Source organism: Mercurialis annua, linkage group LG4 (genome assembly GCF_937616625.2).
Source record: "Mercurialis annua linkage group LG4, ddMerAnnu1.2, whole genome shotgun sequence".
NCBI classification, from domain to species: Eukaryota; Viridiplantae; Streptophyta; class Magnoliopsida; order Malpighiales; family Euphorbiaceae; genus Mercurialis; species Mercurialis annua.
This window is the reverse complement of record NC_065573.1, coordinates 25,167,352-25,188,530: the sequence shown is the minus strand read 5'-3', so window position 1 is coordinate 25,188,530 and position 21,179 is coordinate 25,167,352. Positions and strand designations below refer to the sequence as shown.

General features: G+C 31.5%; 5 protein-coding genes across 6 annotated transcripts; 3 read left to right on the top strand and 2 right to left on the bottom strand.

The window, feature by feature from the left end:
• Nucleotides 1–1,036: 1,036 nt before the first annotated feature.
• Nucleotides 1,037–5,999, top strand: LOC126679476 (DEAD-box ATP-dependent RNA helicase 38-like). Of its 2 annotated transcripts, XM_050374516.2 has the most exons (9): nt 1,037–1,412; nt 1,820–1,918; nt 2,260–2,553; nt 2,918–3,133; nt 3,452–3,520; nt 4,149–4,553; nt 4,646–4,754; nt 5,260–5,360; nt 5,778–5,999. In XM_050374516.2, the coding sequence occupies exons 1-9, from the start codon at nt 1,263–1,265 to the stop codon at nt 5,838–5,840; spliced, it is 1,506 nt and encodes a 501-aa protein (XP_050230473.1). In that variant the 5' UTR covers nt 1,037–1,262; the 3' UTR covers nt 5,841–5,999. The 2 variants fall into 2 exon arrangements, with proteins under 2 accessions (XP_050230473.1, XP_050230474.1); XM_050374517.2 differs by lacking the exon at nt 1,820–1,918.
• A 331-nt stretch (nt 6,000–6,330) lies between these two features.
• LOC126677536 (pistil-specific extensin-like protein) lies at nt 6,331–7,341 on the top strand. Its single transcript, XM_050372208.2, has 2 exons — nt 6,331–6,530; nt 6,755–7,341. The coding sequence occupies exons 1-2, from the start codon at nt 6,362–6,364 to the stop codon at nt 7,099–7,101; spliced, it is 516 nt and encodes a 171-aa protein (XP_050228165.1). The 5' UTR covers nt 6,331–6,361; the 3' UTR covers nt 7,102–7,341.
• Nucleotides 7,342–7,893: 552 nt separating this feature from the next.
• LOC126677535 (uncharacterized) lies at nt 7,894–10,673 on the top strand. Its single transcript, XM_050372207.2, has 3 exons — nt 7,894–8,218; nt 9,220–9,550; nt 10,272–10,673. The coding sequence occupies exons 1-3, from the start codon at nt 7,989–7,991 to the stop codon at nt 10,356–10,358; spliced, it is 648 nt and encodes a 215-aa protein (XP_050228164.1). The 5' UTR covers nt 7,894–7,988; the 3' UTR covers nt 10,359–10,673.
• A 568-nt stretch (nt 10,674–11,241) lies between these two features.
• On the bottom strand, nt 11,242–14,485 carry LOC126677533 (vacuolar protein-sorting-associated protein 37 homolog 1). Its single transcript, XM_050372206.2, has 7 exons — nt 14,259–14,485; nt 13,861–14,073; nt 12,991–13,078; nt 12,304–12,343; nt 12,174–12,220; nt 11,965–12,085; nt 11,242–11,665 (listed from the first exon to the last, which is right to left on the bottom strand). The coding sequence occupies exons 1-7, from the start codon at nt 14,270–14,272 to the stop codon at nt 11,502–11,504; spliced, it is 687 nt and encodes a 228-aa protein (XP_050228163.1). The 5' UTR covers nt 14,273–14,485; the 3' UTR covers nt 11,242–11,501.
• Nucleotides 14,486–15,744: 1,259 nt separating this feature from the next.
• LOC126677532 (serine carboxypeptidase-like 51) lies at nt 15,745–21,082 on the bottom strand. The gene is made up of 13 exons (XM_050372205.2): nt 20,795–21,082; nt 20,603–20,697; nt 19,798–19,905; nt 19,459–19,699; nt 17,816–17,859; nt 17,664–17,731; nt 17,471–17,576; nt 17,180–17,385; nt 17,014–17,083; nt 16,722–16,772; nt 16,323–16,375; nt 16,094–16,229; nt 15,745–15,994 (listed from the first exon to the last, which is right to left on the bottom strand). Exons 1-13 carry the CDS (start codon nt 20,919–20,921, stop codon nt 15,923–15,925), a joined length of 1,377 nt encoding a protein of 458 aa, XP_050228162.1. The 5' UTR covers nt 20,922–21,082; the 3' UTR covers nt 15,745–15,922.
• Nucleotides 21,083–21,179: the final 97 nt, after the last annotated feature.

Below are 21,179 nucleotides of genomic sequence, written 5' to 3'. Positions count from 1 at the left end.
ACCCGATCTATTTTTGTATAATTTTTTATATAATTTGTAACAATGTTTAGTATATTGTTTATATTTTTGAATAATTTTATTTTATTATCAGAATATTTAGTAATGACTTTTAACGACCTTTTATTTTATTTTGATTATTTTATTTTAATATTTAAAATTACTGAATATTCTAGATGATTAATTAATTTTTAGGATAATTTAATTTATAATTTTTTATATTATTAATATTGAATAGTTTATATTTTTTCTCAAATATTTCATAAAAATAATAAAAATATTTAAATATTTATATTAAAATTAGACGGAGATATAGGGATCTCCATGGGGAAGGGGAATCCACGGGTATGGGGATGGATTAATCCCCATCAAATAAATGGGGACGGGAATGGGGATTCCCCATACAAGCGAGGACGGGGATGGGGATAGCTTCCCCACCCCCACCCCGTCCCATTGCCATCCCCACCGTGCATGAATTTGAGAAAAAGTGGTGGTTCGTGTATAAAAATGAAAAAATTTAAAATTCGTGATTAAAATGAGAAAACGTGTAAAGTTCGTGAATTTTTATGACATTAACCCTAAAAAAAATTGTGGTTTTTTTTTAGAATTGTGCCTTATTATTATTAATAATATTATTAAATGTTTCGAATTTCAAATTCACGAAGGATAAAGATGTTATTTATTTTATATATTATAATTCTTTGTAAAATTCAAATTTACATATTATAATCTTTAATTTAAAATTTTATTCATATATTTAAATTATAAAATTATTTATATTAAATAATACTTTTTATAAAATAAATAACATTAATCTATATACTATCATTAAATTGAATGAATTATAAATTTTTTTTACTAATGGAAAAATAGTCATAGTAAAATTTAAAAAAGAACTATAAAAAATAATACTAAAATCCGTTTTTCCACTAATGTTGTTTTTTTTTTAATGGTAAAAAGGAAAGAAAATTGTGCTTAAAAGTTAAGCTAACTATCTTAATTTTACCGCTTACATATTAAGCTATCTATTTTTCTTTAATGCAGATGGTAATTACAAACATAGTTTTAAGATGAAGTAAAAGACTATTTTATTTCTTGTTACGCAAGGCAAAGCTAGCGTCATTTTGCCGCTACAATTACAAATCCTTCACTATATAACTCCTAATTCTTGAATTCTAATTCTCCATTCAACCGTCTCCATTTATACCTTCATCGATCGGAATCAGAGTTTCTGTAGAAGCCGCCGCTAAACTTATAAAACAACAATGTCAGACGCAAATGAGACCGCTACTAATGCGGCGGTGGAGGAGGCAGAAGCGTCTACGTCCGAATTAAATTTGGATAATCTGAAAATTGAAGATGATAATTTCAGAGATAAAGAGTTGAATGAAATTGATGATTCTAGTATTGAAGCCGTACGATCCTCTCCTCTATTGTTTATTTTGTGCATGTTTTAAATTATGGTTTACGGTTCTATATGTTCTTTTATTAACTTATGTTTCGATTTTGTGGTGTTTATAAAATTCTTTATTTGATTGTATGCCAATTGAAAAATAGAATTATTGGCTTTGTATGTATAGATTTGTGAGGTTGATTTGGTTTTCCTATTAGGGTTTATGAGAATTGGAATTTTTTTCCGCCAATTTGCTCCCATATTAGGGTTTATGAGGTTCTTTTAGTCCTTAAAATCGTTGCGTTGGAGATTTGTATTAAAAAACATAAAGAATTATGTACATTTGTGGAGCTAATTTTGTTTTTGTGACAAGAGATTATGGAATTTGGAGGTTACATGAAGTAAAAGTTATATTTTTTTTATGTGTAGGTTCCATCTGGAGATACACCATATACTTCAGCAGTTGGGTACGATGATAATTTCCGAGATAAAGAGTTGAATGAAATTGATGATTCTAGTATTAAAGCCGTACGATCCTCTCCTCTATTGTTTGTTTTTGTGCATGTTTTAATTTAGGGTTTACGGTTGTGTATGTTTTTTTTTTAACTTATGTTTCTGTTTCTGAGATTTTGAGGTGTTTATAAAACTCTTTATAAGATTGTATGCCAATTGAAAAATAGAATTATTAGGGTTTATGATTGTATGCCACGTATATTAGGGTTTATGAGGTTTTTTTAGTCATTAAAATCGTTTCTTTGGAGATTTCTATTAAAAAAACAAAGAATTGTGGAGCTAATTTTGTTTTTGTGACGAGAGATTATGGAATTTGGAGGTCACATGAAGTAAAAGTTATATTTTTTTATGTGTAGGTTCCATCTGGAGATACACCATATACTTCAGCAGTTGGGTACGAAGATTTAAACTTATCGGTGGAGTTATTGAAGGGATTGTATTTGGAGATGAAGTTTGAAAAACCAAGTAGAGTTCAATCAATAACTCTTCCTATGATATTGACTCCTCCTTACAAGGATTTGATTGCTCAAGCTCCTAATGGCTGTGGTAAAACAACCTGTTTTACTTTGGGGATGTTAAGCCGTGTTGATCCTACTAATCTCAGAACACAAGCACTTTGTATTTGTCCCACAAGAGAACTCGCCATTCAGGTTTTCACCCAAATTCCATTTAATATTTTCCTTGTTTATTTAGTACAATGATTAGATTTTTTAATTTCTAACAATTCTTTTTAATTTCTGGCGTCGCATTAGGGATTTCATATGTTCTGCTTTTAATTATTTCGGGTTAAAAGGTGGCCACCCAGTAGCTAGGGGAAAACTGTTCTTGGCGTGTACCTGCAATTAAGAAGCAATTTTCATCACTAGGAGCACTTTTTTTTATTTTTGGCGTCATATTAGGAGTTTCAATAGAGTTTGTTCTGCTTTTAATCATTTCGGGTTAAGTAATAGGATTATCATAGTAATACAACTACTTAACAGTTTGGGATTTGATTATTATGGAAAATGGTTGCAGAGTTTGGAAGTTCTTCGGAAGATGGGGAAGTACACAGGGATTAGTTCACAATGTGCTGTGCCAAAGGAGAGAGGAAATAATGGCAGGAAACCCATATCTGCACAAGTTGTTATTGGTACTCCTGGCACCTTAAAGAAAATGTTGTCTGAGAAGAAATTGAGCACTGATTCTATGAAAGTCCTTGTTTTCGACGAGGCTGATCGTATGATGGCCACGGTACATGTTTTACATTCCTTATGTTATACTCGTATACTGGGATGTCTGTGGAGTATGCATGTTCTTAACATTTGGTTTCATTTACAACTTTTTGGTTAATGTTAGTATGAACTCGGCACAATTAATTGGGAAAACCATGGTATCTTCAACATGCTTCCAGCTGATTTTAAGAATTTTTTTGTGTTCTGTGTTCAACTTTTACATTGAAGTAGATATTTCTTTTCGAATCATTGTATGCTGTTTGACTTTATCTTGTGGATAAATCGGCAAGTACATAAAGTTGTTACAAGGTTCCTGATGAAATTTGAACTTTTATAGGACGGCTTTCAAGACGACTCTCTCAGGATAATGAAGGATATTCAAAAAAAAAGCATTTATAACTGCCAGGTTTGTCATACTTTTGAGTGGTATTTTCTTGGAAGTTTCTCGGGTAATTGACATAAATGGTACCAAACCTTTGGACCTTGTATCAAAATGGTACCAAACCTTTATTTTGTATCTTTTTGGTACCCAACTTTCTATCATTTGTTTCAGATTGGTTTTTCTTTACAAATTCACGCCATTTTTAATGACGTCGTGACCGGAAAAATATTTTATTTATTTATTTTAACCACATCAGATGCCATATCACATGACACATACCATAGTTTAGTGGTTCGGCTCTTCTCTTTCGCCTCTCCAATCATTAAAAATGGCCGGAATTTGTAGAAAAAACCAATTTGAAACAAATGATAAAAAGTTTGGTATCAAAAAGATACAAATTAAAGGTTTGGTACCATTTTGATACAAGGTCCAAAGGTTTGGTACCATTTATGTTAATAACCCAAGTTTCTCAGTGTTTATTTGTTGTTTTGAGTTTCTATCCTCCTATTAATCAACCAAAGAAAATTTCCTTATTTGAATCTAAGTTTTCCAAGGATGAATCTTATTCTTTATCACTAATATATAAAAGCAGTTTCCCTTAAGAAGTAAAGAATACTGGTTTACCGGTTTTTAATTCCAAATTTGTTTCCAGGTTCTTTTCTTTTCTGCCACTTTTGACGAGGCTGTGAAAAGTTTTGTAAAAAGAGTTGCGAAAGATGACGCTAATCAACTCTTTGTGAAGAACGAAGACCTATCCTTGGAAGCTGTAAAGCAGTACAAGGTCTATTGCCCTGATGAGGATGCTAAGATTTCGGTGATAAAACACAGAATTCTTGATCTAACTGAGAAACTGGGACAGATAATTATTTTTGTCAATCGCAGAGTTAGCGCAAGCGAGTTATGGAAGGCGCTTACTGCTTTGGGTTACGGAGTAACCACAATTCATGGTGCATGCGAAATTGATGAGCGTGACAAGATAATCAGTGAGTTTAAAAAGGGTTTGACTCAAGTTCTGATATCAACTGATCTTCTTGCCCGAGGGTTCGATCAACAGCAGGTGACCATTCTCTTCCGTAAAACTCAAATGCTTCTACTGATTGCTTGGGGTATTGGGCACAGCTTAACCTATTCATCTCAAACTTATTGCAGATTAATGTGGTCATCAATTATGATCTTCCAATAAAGCATGGGACTTCAGACCCTGATTATGAGGACTACATGCATAGAATTGGCAGGGCAGGGCGTTTTGGTCGCCAAGGTATGCTTTTAAACTGCTTCTGCTTGTTACTCTGTGCATTTTATCTATAATATTTGTGTATATTTTGGGTTTTAGTTGCGAGTAATGTCAGTTTATTATGCTAGTTCCTGAAAGTCCAGCCTTCTTGTCGGGTGTGTTTGTATACAGATACTTAGACCATGTTTGTTTCATGGAATAGAATAGTATGGAATAGAATAGTTATTCCATAAGGAATGGAATAGCCATTCTTTAGTTTTTGAGAGGAGTGTTTATTCCACAAAATCATGGAATAGCAATTCTTTGGAATACCTATTCTATGAACCAAAGTAAAGAATTGTCATTCTATACGGAATAGCTATTCCATTCCGCACCTATTCCATGAACCAAACATGGCCTTAAAGTTCGACGATGTGCGTACAAAATGAGGGTATTAGTTAACAATGTAGGATTTTTTTTTTTTTTGAACTGAACTGGGTGGATTTGGTTTCTTTTGCTTTTCTAAATATCTTCCCTTGCAATTCTCCAGGGGCAATATTCAACTTTCTGTTTGATGGCAGTAAGAGTGATACCTGCGATACGAGAGTCATGGAAAAAATCGAACAACATTTTAAGAAAGAAGTTAAACTGGTAATGTGTAGCTCTTTCTTTCATCACTTCTAATGATGATTTTTCATAGAAGAATGAATAACAATGTAGAGAGGATTGAAATACCTATTTTTGTCATACTATCGGCAAAAATGCTCCTTTCTTTGCATAAAATATCCTCTTTTTTTTCATTTTACTTTATAAAAATAGGCAGATCATCGGTAAATATTTGGTAGACCGTTAGTAGATTTTTCGTAAAATAATTGGAAAACATGTTTTTGCAAAAAAAAAATAGTTTGATAAAAAAACGTACTTTTGTAATTTACTGTATTATGAAAAATCTATTTGGCTCGGTGAACATATTTTCAATTCAGTACCGAATGTACACTCCTAAATAGTGGTGTTTCTTTTATACGATAAACTGATCAAAATTTATTTATTGTGTATTTGGGGATGCAGATTCCGTCGTGGGAGAGCGATGAGGACTTTAAGGATGCACTGAAAGCAGCTGGATTGCTTTAAAATTGTTGTCTTTGTTGGCCTAAATTGAGAATTTTCTCATGAACAGTGTTTCATTCATCTGTGAAAATTATTATTTTTGAATTGAAAATTTTTCAAGAGAACATAGTGACTTGTATTATTGCAATTTACTGTATTATGAGATGATTGTTTTAATTGCTATTCCTCACTTACAATTTTTTTAATATAAATAAATAAAACAGACAAAAAATTGTAATCTAAAGTTTGTTATAACGTAAACTAAAAATATATCAGTTTATGAATTTGGAGAAATCCTTTCACTAAAATGTATAATTAAATAATTATCAATAACTAAATAATTAAAAAAATGGATAGACCAGACTTCATAATCAATCATATAAATTTAATTATATACATGTACACACAAAGTGGCTCGCACGTCTAGTGTAGTGGCCATCCACTTGGAAGATTCTTTGCATTGCTTGCATGTATATAATGTGTTTATATTTTTCAAAACCAGTAAACACATTCATCTTCTCCATCGATTTTTAGAATTAAAAAAGATGGCATTATCATGGATTGCAGCTACATTATTAGTGGTATTATGCAGCAATTTTAATGTTGGTTTGGGTAGCTATGGAGGTGCAGTGATTCATGTAGGTGGCAAAGTTATGTGCCAAGATTGCACCAAGGGCTATAATGAATGGATTAATGGTGATAGGCCTATTAAAGGTATTTACTCCCCTCTCTTTCTCTTCTCTCTTCTCGACCGGGTATATTTCTTCTCGGTTTAAAAGTAAATTTTTTAAAAAATGATCGATTTTTGAGAAATATCAAAATTGATCCGAATTAAAAAGAAAAAGTTTGACTTGGTACAATTTTCGGTTAATATCCAAAAATTAGAAATGAGAGAAATTATGAAATTAAAAATCTTAAAAATGAGTTTTCTATGGCAGGATGCAAGGTATCACTTACGTGCATGGATGAGAGAAAAAGAGTGATGTATTATAGCAGTGATTTTACAGATGAAGAAGGGCAATTTGAAATGAGAGTGAACAAATTGGTTAATGGAAAGGAATTAAAAGAAAAGTTATGTTCAGTGAGATTGGTATTTTCACCGGATCAAACTTGCAATATTCTTACGGATTATGCCGGAGGAAAATCTGGAGTTCTGCTGAAAAGACCTACACTTATTTATAGAGATATGGTTAAGTTCTTGCTTGATCCATTTTATTTCACTAGTCCTATGTGTGATCAGCCTGATACAATTGCTACTGATGAATCCTATGGAACCAAATATTGATTTTTTTTTCTTCAATTTATTTATATGAACTTTTTTTTTGTGGTGTTATATGTTTTTTGATTTTGTAAGTTGAATTTGGTTCTTCGATTTTGATTCTTTTAGTATATTTCAATTTTATTTGCTAGCTACAGATATAAAACCGTCGCTAAATCTGTAACTAATTATTCTTGGTTGCTGATAGCGGCCCGTGCTGTTTTTTATTTATTCTTAATTGTTAAAGTGCACATAATTTGTTATTTAGCAACGGATTTCACTCAATCGCTAAATTTGTGTGCAATCAATTCCAAACCTTTGTTAATGACTTATATAATTTTACCATCAAATTTAATAAAATGTTATAATGTGATTGGTTAATTTATGAATTTCTTCCTATGTTATTGTTATTCTCCCTAAAAATTCATCCCTACTTATATCATGAATATTGTGCTCATGATTTTGAAAATTTAAGTTAATATCAGTGGATAATGAATTCTTTATCAATAAAAACAATCTAAATATTTTAAATAGTTACCTTATCCGCTACAAATTAAACATCATTTTCTTTTCGTCACCATAATTTGAACTATAATCAGTTTAATTCAAGGTAAATTAGATAAAATAAAATAAAATAAGAGATAGATTAAAATACCATGTAAATTAAATTTTAAATTATTGTAAGTTGTCTAATTTAAGAAAGAATTATAAAAAAAGAAATGGTTACGGGTTACTCAAATTACTGAACCGGCTTCTAAGGTCCAATTAGCTGCATCCACCTGGAAACTCAAACATTCTGACAAGTGTCCTGAAATGCCACCTCTGAAAATAAAGTTAAAAGAAAAAAAAAGAAAAAATTGGATTCAGTCCACCGTTCACGGAGGCTGTGGAGGTTCCGTAGGCGGAGCTCAGTCATGGCCATGGGCACTCGAATCGCGAGAACATCACTCTCATCATCATTAATCACTCTGATTAGGAAATCAACGGCTGATAATCCTCGATGGTCCTCTTCTTCCTCCTCATCCTCATCATCAAAGCCTGACACCAATAGGAAGAAGATAAACGACCGTTTGTCGGATGTTATTGACGCCGTTAACGACCGTAAGCTTCCTCCTGAACTCCGCGGCCAACGTAACTCTGTCAGGTTTGGTCGCTAATTATTAACTTATTTTGTGGCTGTTACTTACTATAATTGTATTGGATTTAAATCAACTTGAAAATGTGCGTAATTTGCTTTTTTAGTATTAAGTAATTGAAAATAAGGTGTAGTTTTTAGTACCCATTAATTGGAATTTTCATTTCTTACGAAAGGAAAGTTAAATATGAAAACTTTCTGATTGAATGGATTGGATTTTTCTTCTTAAGATACAAGCTCTTTGGGATCAATATCAGTCAATTCGTTAGCTAAAAACATGATGATTAGTTCTTATTTAGACCAGACCAGTCCATCTTTGCTTGCGGCTGGTCTATGTTGCACGAAAACTTATTGAGTCTTACATTTTGATGTTTTATTTTTATTTTTGGATATGTTTCGGAACTCCAAAACTTTGTAGTATAACTTATTTTCGTAAAATATATGTTTTCGTCGTTTCACAATTTTCGACATTGTGTAACATAGATACCTTTACTTGGAGACAGCTTAATCGGCTTGGCGTAGTTAAGTCAGTTTGTTGAATTATGCATCTACATATCAAAGTTTCATGTTATAGTGATCACAGATGATCACCTCTAAGCTCCGTTCTAAGAATGGATACCACCATACTAGAGTAGTCCGTAGTCCTACTCGGTCATTGCATTGTGGGCCAGTGTGCAATTCTTCTACTTGGAGACAGCATGAATTAGATGCTATGGTTCAATTGGTCGTATTCTACATCTGCATACCAACTTGATTGTTGTTTAAAACCCCAGGAGAAATCTCGGAAAAATTGGATATGATTAGCAAGATGCTCAAATTTACAGTTATCCAAACTGTGAACTCGTTAGTATTCCAAAATTCTAGTTTAATTTAAGAGGCTAACATTTTATCATTGAAGTTGGAAAATTGGTCGACATTCAATTCCGTTGGCACTTTTAGTTACCATCATTCTCCAACTAATTATTCCTTTCATGATTTTGGTGTAATAATTTTTGGTTTTAATTCTGCAGGTCAGAAACAGATATCATAAATGTTGTTGAGCGAAGAATATGGCAGTCCATGGAGGAAGGTCACTTCGAGAACTTACCTGGAAAAGGCAAACCCCTGAACCTTAACACTAATCCTCATGCAGACCCAGCTGACGACACTTTGTATAGAATACTCTCGAAAAATGGATGTGCACCGGAATGGGTTGAACTAAACAAAGAGATAAGGAACCAAACATCCGAATGGCGGGTTGCGTTAAAGAAAGAATGGACAACTAAGTGCAATGGCGATCATTCTAAATGGACTAAAAGTTCTGAGGCTTTGATGATGCAATTGAAAGATATAAATGACAAGGTGAGCACTTTATGAATAATCTGTTATCATTTGCTATATATATCTTGCTTGACAATAATCAGCATAGGTTACCATCTATCCTATTTTGTTAGTTGGAGTTGACATAACTTGTGGAGGGGTTGTGCTCTGTCTAGTTATTTTGTAAGATACAGAGTGCTGAAGGATATTGGAAAGTAATTGCATAATGCATCTGCTGTGTTTTTTTTTTTTTCACATTACCAGACCGAAAAACTGAAAAGTTTGATTCGGTTAGAACCAATCAGTTACTATGATCATATGATGATTAATTTGCACGTTATATAATACAAAGATACTTTTATCCAAGTAGTAAACATGCAAGGTAAGCTTCTTGTGGTCATGGTTCGAGTCTGAGACTGAGAGGCTATCAATTTGATGTTTTTTCTTCTACTATTTGTAATAAATTAGTAGAAAATATGACTGTAAGGATTCAAACCCACAACATTAGAGAATAACAGAAGTGTTTTACCAATATGAATAAGAGGAAAATTGTTAGTTCTGGTCAAACTGAAATTTTAATACTCAAAACCGAAAACAAAATCAATTATTTTTCGAATATCTTGGTTTGGTCCAGTCGATTTAATTTGGTCGAAATTTGGTCTTGACTGAATATGCGCACCCCTGCGTGTAATTTTGTATGTTAGTTTGATTATTATGCAAATAGATGCAAATTGTTATTAAGTGTCATTTATGTATATAACAGGTTTTCCGCTACAACCTCATTGTTCCCTTCGGACGCCAAATGATTGGATTGAAGTGGGAAAAGGAATTGAACCGTTTAAATGAATGATCGTCACTGTTTTCCTGCCTTCATACATTTTTAAATGAGCTGTAGAAGTAAGATCAGAAGATGAACATGCTGCTGAAACTCGGAATATATTCTTGAAACATATGTTGTTTGTTTTGGTGTTTCTCTTTTCAGAATTTCCATGCAATGTAGGTGGCAATTTTTGATTGCCGACAAGCTAGCATATAATAGAAAATGTTTGAGAGATCATAGTAAACTACTTTTCTGTTGCTGTTGTAAAACATTAAATTAAAATCGTTCTTCCACGTGGACACCTGAATATGAAAATAAATTTGGGGTGTGCAAAATTTAACTGAATCGATAAATATGTTCCAATTAGGTTTGGTTTGATGGTGCAAAACAATTCTTTTTGTTTAGTTCAATTTTGGATGTAAAGAAATCGTTCAATTATAATACAAATAGATTTGCAAAACTGACTCATAAAATTAATCGAACTCAATGTTTAATTTACAGGTTCAGTTTTGAAATAAAATTTTAGTTTGGTTCAGTTTCAAATAAGGCATGAATAATGTATGGATAACGAGAGGAAAATTAGAGAACTATTCAAAAGACGAGACGAGTTGGCTTTAAATGATTAGAGAGACGAGTTGGCTTTAAACGATTAGAGCGTTTCACAAAGCGTTTCACCAACAGGTCTTCTTGGATTCATCATAAAAGTAGGAGTGAAATCTCTTATTTTAAAGAAGGAAGAAAAAACACAAAAATATTCTTAATTTCAAAAGTAAGTCCCAAGTCTACAAATTGCATCTATGACACGGACAGTATGACACAAAATAAATTGGACCGATTTTACGTCAGTTTTGTAACTTTCCAATAACTAATGCTAATCAATAAACAGTTAATGCTGGGGAAGTTGCACTTGGAATTTGATTTAAAAGTTTCTCTATATTATGGAACATTTGCCAGCAGAGAAGGCCAAAAGATCTGCTGCAGATTTTACACACCAATTTGGCCAAATAATTTGCCATCATATTCTTTAAGGAGTAGATACGAAAGGAGAAATGGAAGCACATACTAAAGCCATAAAATAATATGTTCATATGATACAGGAAGCTAAAAGAGTAAGAATATCGGTACACAAGCAAGCAATATTGTTTTCAGTATTCACGCTTTGCATTCAAGTCCTCACCCAGTCGAAGATGTTTTTGCTGCCAGATGGATAAGTGATCGTCTGTGGTAGGTAGCACGGAGTTTTTTGTACTTGGACACGAATGCTGCCAGTTCCATCTCCCTGTCAAGAAGCTGTCTGTGCAGGGCTTCAGATTCATCATCTGTTTTATTCATTGCTTCTGCAATCGGCAAAAGTAAAGTTTATATCCACTCTCACAACACCCCTTCTATAAATAATTTTATCATGCGAAAATTTTAATCACTAGGTTAAAATTATTGCTCTTCCCTACATACTGTAAAATTACTATTTCTACCCACATCCTAATGATACTTTAAATTCCCGTAGTTGAAACACGTTATAAAGCGAAGTTCAGTTATCTAATACCTAAACATTAGGAGGAAACAGCATTTTTTGAAATACAGCAAAAACAGTAATTCTGACATAACATCGGGAGTGATAACAATGCAATTTATCTACCTTGGAGCCTATGGAGAAGAGATGCAGGAGAGCAAGACCTCAACATCTCGTCTTTCTGTCTTTCCAATTCATTTAACTTCTCTTGAGCAGCAGCCAACTCAGTTGTACGTATTATTCTGCACTGGAGACAAAAAGGAAGTAGGACTTTGAGTTTTTTACACACTTGATAACCAAAAAGAAAATTAAGAGATGGAAATAGAGGATCTCACCTGGTTTCTTAGCTCATTAATTCGTGGTTCCTTTTCCAAGTTATCTCCTATTTATCATAAATAAAGGTTAGCATCTCTCTCCATCAAGCACTTGAACAAGAGAAGATTAATAATGAAAGAAACAACTTACTAGCCAACTGTAGAGTTTCTTTGTGCAGCTCATCTCTTATCTGATTAAAAAATTGAGACAAGGGGTCACAAACTGGAAACATCAAGTTTCAAAATCAAGAAACAGAATTTTTTTTGTTTCAATTGATTTTGTTAACTTTTTACATCATTGCATAAAGAGTGGGAAGAAGCAAGCGGTTGCTGTAAAACTAAGACTTTGATGATAACAAGAAAATTGTGATAATTTTTCCAGCAAGATGTTTGCCTATCTCATATGAGCATGTTTCGAAGAATTTTTTGGAAAATAACACACAAAAGATACGCAAAATCTTATTAATCCATCTCAAGACTGTAACTTCCCAGATTTTGAAGTCCAAACAAAAGATAAATTGAAAGTTGCTCAATTTCCTCGCCTTTGATTCTTGTACACAATATAAGCGAAGAGATGATAAAATATAAGTTGCTCAATTTGTTAGTTACTAGTAAAAATTATCTCCTCAAAGTTCAATGGCTCCATCTCAGTTGTCACTTTCCTAATCAGAAAACACAAAGCCAGTAAGCTTTCCTTAAGCAATAACTGGCATTCATAGTCTCTGGCTCCACCAGTTCCTACTGGTTTCATTTATTTCCAAAAAGACTCACGGAGGATAACAAGCAAAATTTTGATGGTTTGTGAATGCAAGAGAAACAGAAGAAAATGGAAACTTACATTGTTTTGCAGTTTAACCTGATCAAGTGAGAGTAAAAAATGATGGTATGCATCCTTGTCGGACAATAGCTTCCGTAGGTCATCAACACTAGCAATATTTTGAAGGGAAACAAATGATAAGAACACAAAATAAAATTTTGAAATCTCAGAAAATGATCATAAAGACTAGATTCATCTTTTCTTTAACTTATCACAAAAGCTATAATGGATAACTATCCAATGGGAATCATAGGATTTAAATGTAAAAGCTATTCAATACCAAATGATGTTCTGTTAAATCAATAATGTGCAAAAGGATTAGAATTTCTGAAGTTATCGTAAATTAATCAGAATCGGTACCGAATCTAAGAATCGGTGGTGAATCGTATAACAGATCGTTGAATCACATGATTCATCCAATTCAAAAATTAGAAAAGAAGAAAAGAACCGCATAAGATACTTCGTTTCATATACCATAACTCGAAAGAGGCAGGAAAAAGCATAAAAAAAGAGGAAAAAAAGGAACAAACAGAAATAAGAAGAAACCGGAAGTTGCACGGCTTCTAAGTACTTCTACTAAAAGAAGTACCCATATTTTATTTGTCAAAGACTTTAATTTTTGTGGCTAAAACTTATATAGTTCAAATTTAGGAAGATACGAAATCTGAAATATAATTTATCCTAAAAATGTAAACAGAATTTGTACCGTTCTTAATTTACTAATCAAGCATTTCACTCACAATTTGACATCCAAGCATATCCTACTTGATTCACGCTTATTTCATGTATGATGCACATATTTTCATTTTCTTACAAGCCTACAAAAGAACTAAGACTAACAAAACACAATGAAAAATATGATAACAGTATGCAATTCATCAAGAAACTGACCTTTTATCCTTCAAATGAGAAATAACACCAGCCGCCTCTCCAGGGGATCCGTGCGAAAGACTCTGAGGACGCTGTAAGCTAAAACTACTAGAAGAAGTACTACTTGGTGTAGCAGGACGCGACGAAGTAGGAGAGTTCACTACAGACGGAGGGTACCAAGATTGCGTAGGAGCTTCTTGCGGACGCGGCTGACCTTGTTGCTCCTGAGAACCCCTATTGACGAAATGCAATCAAAAGTGTTATCAAACACTCCATTAATTACTATGAAGATCAATTATAAAAAAAATCAAGCATAGAAATCTGATTAAAACTGGCGAATTTAAGAAAATCAAAACAGAATTAAAATTGAATTAATTCAACAGAGAGGGAACCTAAAATTGAAGAATAATTGAAATTACCAGAACTTGAACATAGCTGGATTACTGATGTCCGATTGACCTAACAAAATTGACAAATTCAAATTGTGGGATTGGGGAAGAATCTACCGAATCAAAGTTTATAAGAAGATAAAGAATCGATCGCTGGTTTTATTTTCTATTGGGTAATTTTAGTCTCTTTATTTGTCGAAGACAATTGATTTCGTCTTTGACAAAGAGAATGGAATGGAAGGTTTCTTGAAAACTTCCGTGTGTTTGTTTAATTGTTTAAGCAAAGGCTAAAGTACAAATCACTCCTTACATTGTAGAAATATTCATATTATCGCTCAATTGTTATTTTATTTTTAGTTTAGCCACTTTATGTTTCGGATTTGATCATTCAGATACAAGCATTTCATTCTCGTGATTCAATTTGCAAAAAAAAAAATGAGAGTTGGATGATTTCCACTACTAAATTTTGAAGTTCGTGTTGCAATTATAAATCATGCTAAATTTGTAATTTAAATTGGAACAATGGATCAATTCACCCCCTCAACTTGGCATGAAATATCAGATGAGTCATTTTGGACGATTTTGGTACAAACAGAACCAAAAGTTGCGTTTTCATATCAAATCAGCCCCTCTCTCATTCTTGCCCACTCTCAATCCGCGTTTGAACATTCTCCTGATTAAAAGTCTAGAATAGTCCTCATTATTTCAAAAAATTACTAAATTAATACCTAAATTAAAAAAAATCTAATTTTTTAAAAAAAAATTGTAGAGGAGGAGCACTCCTCCGGCTGCCGGAGGAGTATGGCTCCTCTCTTGCTCCACTGAGGAGCAGACCCAGATCGGGTCTGCTCCTCCGTCGTGGTCTGCAATGCGAGAACCGGAAAAAAAATCGACTGAAAATTAAATTTCGGCAAAAAAAGAGGGATGAATTAAAGTTAATTGTGTTTTATTAGAATAAATTAGGGTATAATTATGAGTTTTGATTAAGTAAAATATAATTTTTTTGATGAATTTTAATAAAATATAATTAATTAGAGTTAAATGTGTTTTATTAGTTTAATTAAGGTATAATTATAGTTTTAATTAATTAAGATATGATTAATTAAGTTAATTAAAGAAAATTAAGAAGCTCACTCTCTCGGGGCTTTTTTGATACGAAAACGCAATTTTTGGGTCTGTTTGTACCAAAAGCGACGAGAATGACTCATTTGATATTTCGTGCCAAGTTGAGGGGGTGAATTGATCCTTTGTTCATTTAAATTGCAATGAACCCTTTAGTTTATTCTGAAGTTGCATGTCTTTTTTTTACAGAAAAAAGTGTACTTTATCCAAGTTGTGAAATGCCCATGGATCGAATTTAAATGTCCACTTAACTAAAATGTTGTCAAAAAATGGTCACATCATCAAATTTGAAGAAGTGGAGTACAAAATATATAAAAATTTAATAACTATAAGAATTTATTGAATATAGAACTTAAATAAAGGACTAGATAAAAAAAAATTATCATTTTTGACATATAATTTGTTTACGATTTAACGACAATTGAATTACATTCTCACAATTTCCATCCATAAAAGACGTATGAAATAAGAAACAAATAGTACAAAGCCTTTTGATGGATAAATTCATTGCTAAAACAAAGATCGAACAACATGTTTCTGTAAAAGTCTTTATGAATTATAATATTCTTCCATTATATTCTATTTGGAGATCGAGTAATATTTCCCACCATTTGCAGAGAAATACAAGGTTGTTCGACCGGAACCTGTATAAATTAAAAAAAAAACCTATGAAAAATGAAAATAAATTAAGCTTCCAAACAATCATAGTTTGATGTGATAGTTAAGGAAAGTGGAATGCTTACAAAATGGCCAGCTCCCATGATCCAATAGAACGATAAGTTTTCATATGAGCTTCTAAAACCTTTAGTGGTTGTATTATCACTTGTGCAATACAAAGGAGTACGTTCTTGTTTCAGAAATGTTTTCAAGCCATCCCACCTATAATTAATTTAGATTGAATCAAAAAATTAGTAACTATATTTAGCATAAATTCCTTGATGAAATTCAGCATATCAATCAATTGAGTATTACTTAAGTTTGTTAAGCCATGCTTCTGCTCCCTTTGTTGAGCATATTAGATCAAGCTGCAACATAATATAACCCATCAAACTATGATCAAGAGTCAAAATAAATAAATGTCCAATAATTTGAAACAGATATTCTTACGGACTAGACTGTCGAATTATTTTACGGATATTTCTTTTAATTTGATCATAGTTATGGGTATGCAAAAATATTTATCAAAAAATTATTATTATCTTCTCATGTTAGTTCAACAACGGTTTTTCTAAATAGAAAAAATTACTGTTAAATAAAATTAAAATATATAGGAATATTTTGTTTTGAAATCATTGAAAATGGTAAATTTAATATAAAATACGGGATAATAATTTTTAATAAACTCAATAATAATCAACTATCAAAACATACTTGGCCGTTGTACACAGTCACTCTTATGCCTTTGGCCAATAGCTCATCAACCTGAAGAAAACAATCCATAATTAATGTTAGTGACTACACATCATGACTTAATTATATACTTCGAAAATTCTTGACTGGACCGTATTCATAGCATACCATTTTTATAGTAATGAATTTTACAATTTAAGGATTGCGGAGTTTTAACCGAACCAAATCGACCTAAATTTTAATCGAACCAAATCGACTGAAAGTTTTTGGCTAGGTCGGTTAATCGGAGGTTGGGCATTTTGCCCACCCTTACCTCTTGGATTCTAGGCTTCATGAAATCATCAACTAAAGCTGGAAAAACCAATTCGCTTTGTCCTCCCCAACTATATAAAAATAAATAAATAAATTATTTTCATCATTTAATCAAAAGTATAATTAAACAACAAATTATGAAGAAAAAAATAAATGTTTACACTTACGTGACATTTTTAGGTATGATCTTCAGCTTATCTTTGATAGGCCCGTTCATCAAGTCATCAAGGTTATTACTAGTAGCACCATTTGATTTATAAAACATTGCTTCAAGATATCTTGAATACCTATCAATGGAAATCAATTTTGATCTTTCCGTAGAGATCCCAATCACCGGATCATTTTCAGAATCGAGCATGAAGTTATAAAAGTCCTGAAAATACCGCATAATCTGTAATTAATTAACTTGAAAAATTAATAAGATTTTGATTAGGGTATTAATTAGAATAGATACATACCACATTGTTACTATATGCGAGAATTACATTCTCAAGCTCACTCCATGTTGATGTAGCACTTTTATATTGGCCTTGAGCTAGTTGTTGTTGAATATTTAGAGCTAAACTGTTTTTTGCAAACTAACTTGGGTTAATTTACAAAAACGTTCTTAAACTTATGTGAATTAGCCAAAGGCGACACGTTTTCAGGTACCTATTTGAGATATTTAGCCCTTTGTTATCCATTCTGGATAGGTCTTTAAGTAAAGGTCCCCATGTAAACTGCATTTTCATTTACAGTGAAATCATTGGTGACCAAGAAAAAAACTTGTAGACATAATTATTGAATGTGTAAATTTTACTTACCACGAAATCTTCAGGAGAAATCCAACTATCTCCTAAAGCAACTCCTGAAATTGTCAAACATAATTGTTAGAAATCCCATCACTAAAAAATACCTTACTTTTTTTATTTTTGTCATTTATATCCTAATCTTTCACAAATGTTAATTTTAATAAGTACATTTCAATTGAAATCAATTTCTTTTGGAAAAAATAAGCCAAATCTTTCTGATTTTTTTTAATTATAGTCAATTTCTTTTATAAGTATATTTTTATTAAGGCTTAATCACCAAAAAATGTCAAACTTATACGTCTTGTGTCAATTATAGTCAAACCTTTAAAAATTACCAGATTTAGCCAAATCTTATATGTTCTGTTTCTTTTTTAGCCATTTTCGAATCGAACCGGTTTTTTTGACACCGTGTCGTCCACGTCACCGCCAACTAAGTAATTGGCTGGCATGACAACTGAAATATTTAAATAAAGTTTGGCTATAACTGACACAAAATGCATAGGTTTGGTATTTTTTGGTGAATAAATCTAATTTTAAAATTAAATAATTAAATGATTAATTATATTATAATAAAATTCATATATATTTAAAAATAATATTTTTATTTAACGCTAATTAAAATTAATTTATTTTTTACTAAATTTAAATAATTCTAATAAATTGTTTTTACATATTTGATGGATATATAAAAAGTGAAGCTCATTGTGCTGTGATGTTTCTAAGCATAAACGCATATGTCATTTTACTCGGCATAGCCAAAAATTTACCTTAATTTACACATAACTATTTTATTTATTACCTAAACCTAGTCATAACAAGATCTAAACAACATTAAAAATAATAAATAAAGTTTATATCATCATGAACATTGCACCCTTTCAACAAATTTAATTCAACATAAATTCCTAAATAATATATTAATTCATTTTTTTAATTATATATTCATTAAAATATATTATAATATAAATTTATTCGATTTAATTAGGTTTAATAAAAAATTAAAATTAATTTTAATTAGTATTAAATAGAAAATATTAATTGTTTTTAAATATATATAAATTTCATAAATGATATAATTAATTTACTAATTATTAAATTTAAAAATTGGCTTGAATTTAAAATTAGGTTTATTCACCCAAAAAATACCAAACCTATTTTTTTGTGTCAGTTATAGCCAAATCTTATTTAAATATTTCAGCTGACATGCCAGCCTATTGCTTAGTTGGCGGTGACGTGGACGACACGGTGTCAGAAAAACCGGTTCGATTCAAAAATGGCTAAAAAATAATCAGAACATATAAGGTTTGGCTAAATCTGGTGATTTTTAAAGGTTTGGCTATAATTGACACAAAACGTATAGGTTTGGCATTTTTTGGTGATTAAGCCTTTTATTAAAAAAAAGATTGCGCCATAAATGAAAAAAAAATTGGTTTTGTGTTGAAAAAATTAAATAATTGACTACCATTAAAATATATTTATTAAAATTGGGTCAAAATTGACGTTTTTGAAAGGTTGAAACATAAATAAAAAAAGATGAAAAAAAAGTGGAATATTTTGAGTAATTTGATAAGAGAAATGAACTAAAGTGATCGAATTTTTTCTTCTTCTTGTTTTTCTACTATTTAAACAGAAATAATATAAAATTACTGAATTACCCCCAAGTTGCATCTTTAAATCCCCTGTTTCAATTGCTTGAAGAGCAGAAACAGCAAGAGTTACAGCAAATTTGCCTCCATAAGACTCTGCAAATATGTACAAAGGACTCTTTTGCAAATTCTCATCTCCATTAAACAGCTCTTTCAATAGGGCAGTTAAGTCAGTTGCTGCCTCTTCATCTGTCTTAACCGCCAATTCCCTGTCTTCTACATAACTAAATCCTGTACCCACTGGACTGTCCTAAAATCTCATAAAATATGAATTTCAGTAATTAAATTTTAGACAAAACATTATATTATTTGAGAAAAAGGAAGCACCCAAAAGTAAAAAAAAAATACCGCAAATAAGAGATCTGCTTTGTTTAGCCATGTCAAATTCCTTGGATTTAAATTGCTGTCCAGTGGTCCAATCTCTAGGAAATTTCCAAATGCAACACCAGAGCCACCCTAAACAAGATTATTTTTAAATAGTTAGGATAGTTTTGTATTACATATAAAGAATGATTACTATCAACCTATTAAAATTAGGTTTAGTTGCTTTAAAAATTACGATCTTTAGCATGTTTTGTAATTTTAATATGAATTTTATATTTTGGCAATTTAAATCATCGGACTTTCGTTTTTTACAATTCGAAATACTGAACAATTTTTTATTAAATAAAATGATGATGTGGACGCCAAAAAATACACTATTCCAACGTCCACATATGCTATGTTATAACATAAATTGTTCGGTATTTCAAATTGTGAAAATTGATATCTGCCATATAATAACAATTAAAGTAGTTCATATTTTTTTTTTTAACCGCCACATAATTTTATTAAAAGCCTCACTTATGGCGGAGGGAAAAAGTAGTTCATATTAAATTTGCTAAATAAGGTCTTAAAATAATTATCAATTCGTTAATGTTAGTGTTTACCTCTGATATTTTGGTATTAGATAACCGAAATTCCCTTTCGAAAAGGTTATAAGCTATTGAAAATTAAAATATCAGGAGAAAAATAATTTTTTTGTTAAGTATAGGAAAAATAACATGTTTGACATTATCTAGAGAGGTTGATAGTAATTATTAATTCCTATGTTTAATTAACATATCTTGCTTTACAAAATATACAAATATTGCACATAGCCAATATCACTTACTGGTCCTCCTTGAAGCCATAAAATTATTGGCCATGGTGTGGATGAATTTGTAACCCTAGAGGGGCTTTTATAGAGCCACCAAAATAAATGTGCCTCTACATTGAACAAAATAAACAAGAAAATTTTAATTTCAATTTTATTCTAAATGCGTAAATCACAGTCAAAATACGTAAATAAATTGTAATTACGTACTTGGTCGAACTTCGACGTAGCCCCATTGTTCGGACCGATCAGGAGTTCCTGAAGAAGAAGCTAAATTTTCATGAAGAAATGAAGAAGAGAATGCAAGTAAGAGGAAAAGAATGGAAAGTTTGTCCATGGAAGCTTAAGCTAGTTTTGTGATTAAAGTGAACAAATTGATGGAGCTTTATACAAGACAAATGGTCAACATAAGAATCCTCACCATTATATTTTGAAGGAAATATTGTTCACAATAAAATAAATATTATGAAAATTGTCAATTGCAAGAAAACAGGGAAAACAAATCCTTAGTAATTGGTTTGTTTAATTGTTTTCGTTGGTCAGTTTGGCTGAGACACTGGGTAAAAATGGAAGTTAAAACAAAGATAAATTAAAT

Excerpts from the sequence above, each read along its gene's own strand:
- LOC126679476 (XM_050374516.2), top strand. The coding sequence starts at position 1,263 with ATGTCAGACGCAAATGAGACCGCTACTAATGCGGCGGTGGAGGAGGCA. Across the intron at positions 3,521-4,148 it reads AAAGCATTTATAACTGCCAG|GTTCTTTTCTTTTCTGCCAC; the intron begins GTTTGTCATACT and ends ATTTGTTTCCAG. Across the intron at positions 4,755-5,259 it reads AGGGCGTTTTGGTCGCCAAG|GGGCAATATTCAACTTTCTG; the intron begins GTATGCTTTTAA and ends GCAATTCTCCAG.
- LOC126677536 (XM_050372208.2), top strand. The coding sequence starts at position 6,362 with ATGGCATTATCATGGATTGCAGCTACATTATTAGTGGTATTATGCAGC. Across the intron at positions 6,531-6,754 it reads TGGTGATAGGCCTATTAAAG|GATGCAAGGTATCACTTACG; the intron begins GTATTTACTCCC and ends TTTCTATGGCAG.
- LOC126677533 (XM_050372206.2), bottom strand. Across the intron at positions 12,344-12,990 it reads AGGTTAAACTGCAAAACAAT|ATAAGAGATGAGCTGCACAA; the intron begins GTAAGTTTCCAT and ends TTTTTTAATCAG. Across the intron at positions 12,221-12,303 it reads AGAAACTCTACAGTTGGCTA|GAGATAACTTGGAAAAGGAA; the intron begins GTAAGTTGTTTC and ends TATGATAAATAG.
- LOC126677535 (XM_050372207.2), top strand. The coding sequence starts at position 7,989 with ATGGCCATGGGCACTCGAATCGCGAGAACATCACTCTCATCATCATTA. Across the intron at positions 8,219-9,219 it reads GGCCAACGTAACTCTGTCAG|GTCAGAAACAGATATCATAA; the intron begins GTTTGGTCGCTA and ends TTAATTCTGCAG. Across the intron at positions 9,551-10,271 it reads TGAAAGATATAAATGACAAG|GTTTTCCGCTACAACCTCAT; the intron begins GTGAGCACTTTA and ends TGTATATAACAG.
- LOC126677532 (XM_050372205.2), bottom strand. The coding sequence starts at position 20,921 with ATGGACAAACTTTCCATTCTTTTCCTCTTACTTGCATTCTCTTCTTCA. Across the intron at positions 17,084-17,179 it reads ATCATACCTAAAAATGTCAC|TTGGGGAGGACAAAGCGAAT; the intron begins GTAAGTGTAAAC and ends ATTTTTATATAG. Across the intron at positions 16,376-16,721 it reads TGACTGTGTACAACGGCCAA|CTTGATCTAATATGCTCAAC; the intron begins GTATGTTTTGAT and ends ATTATGTTGCAG.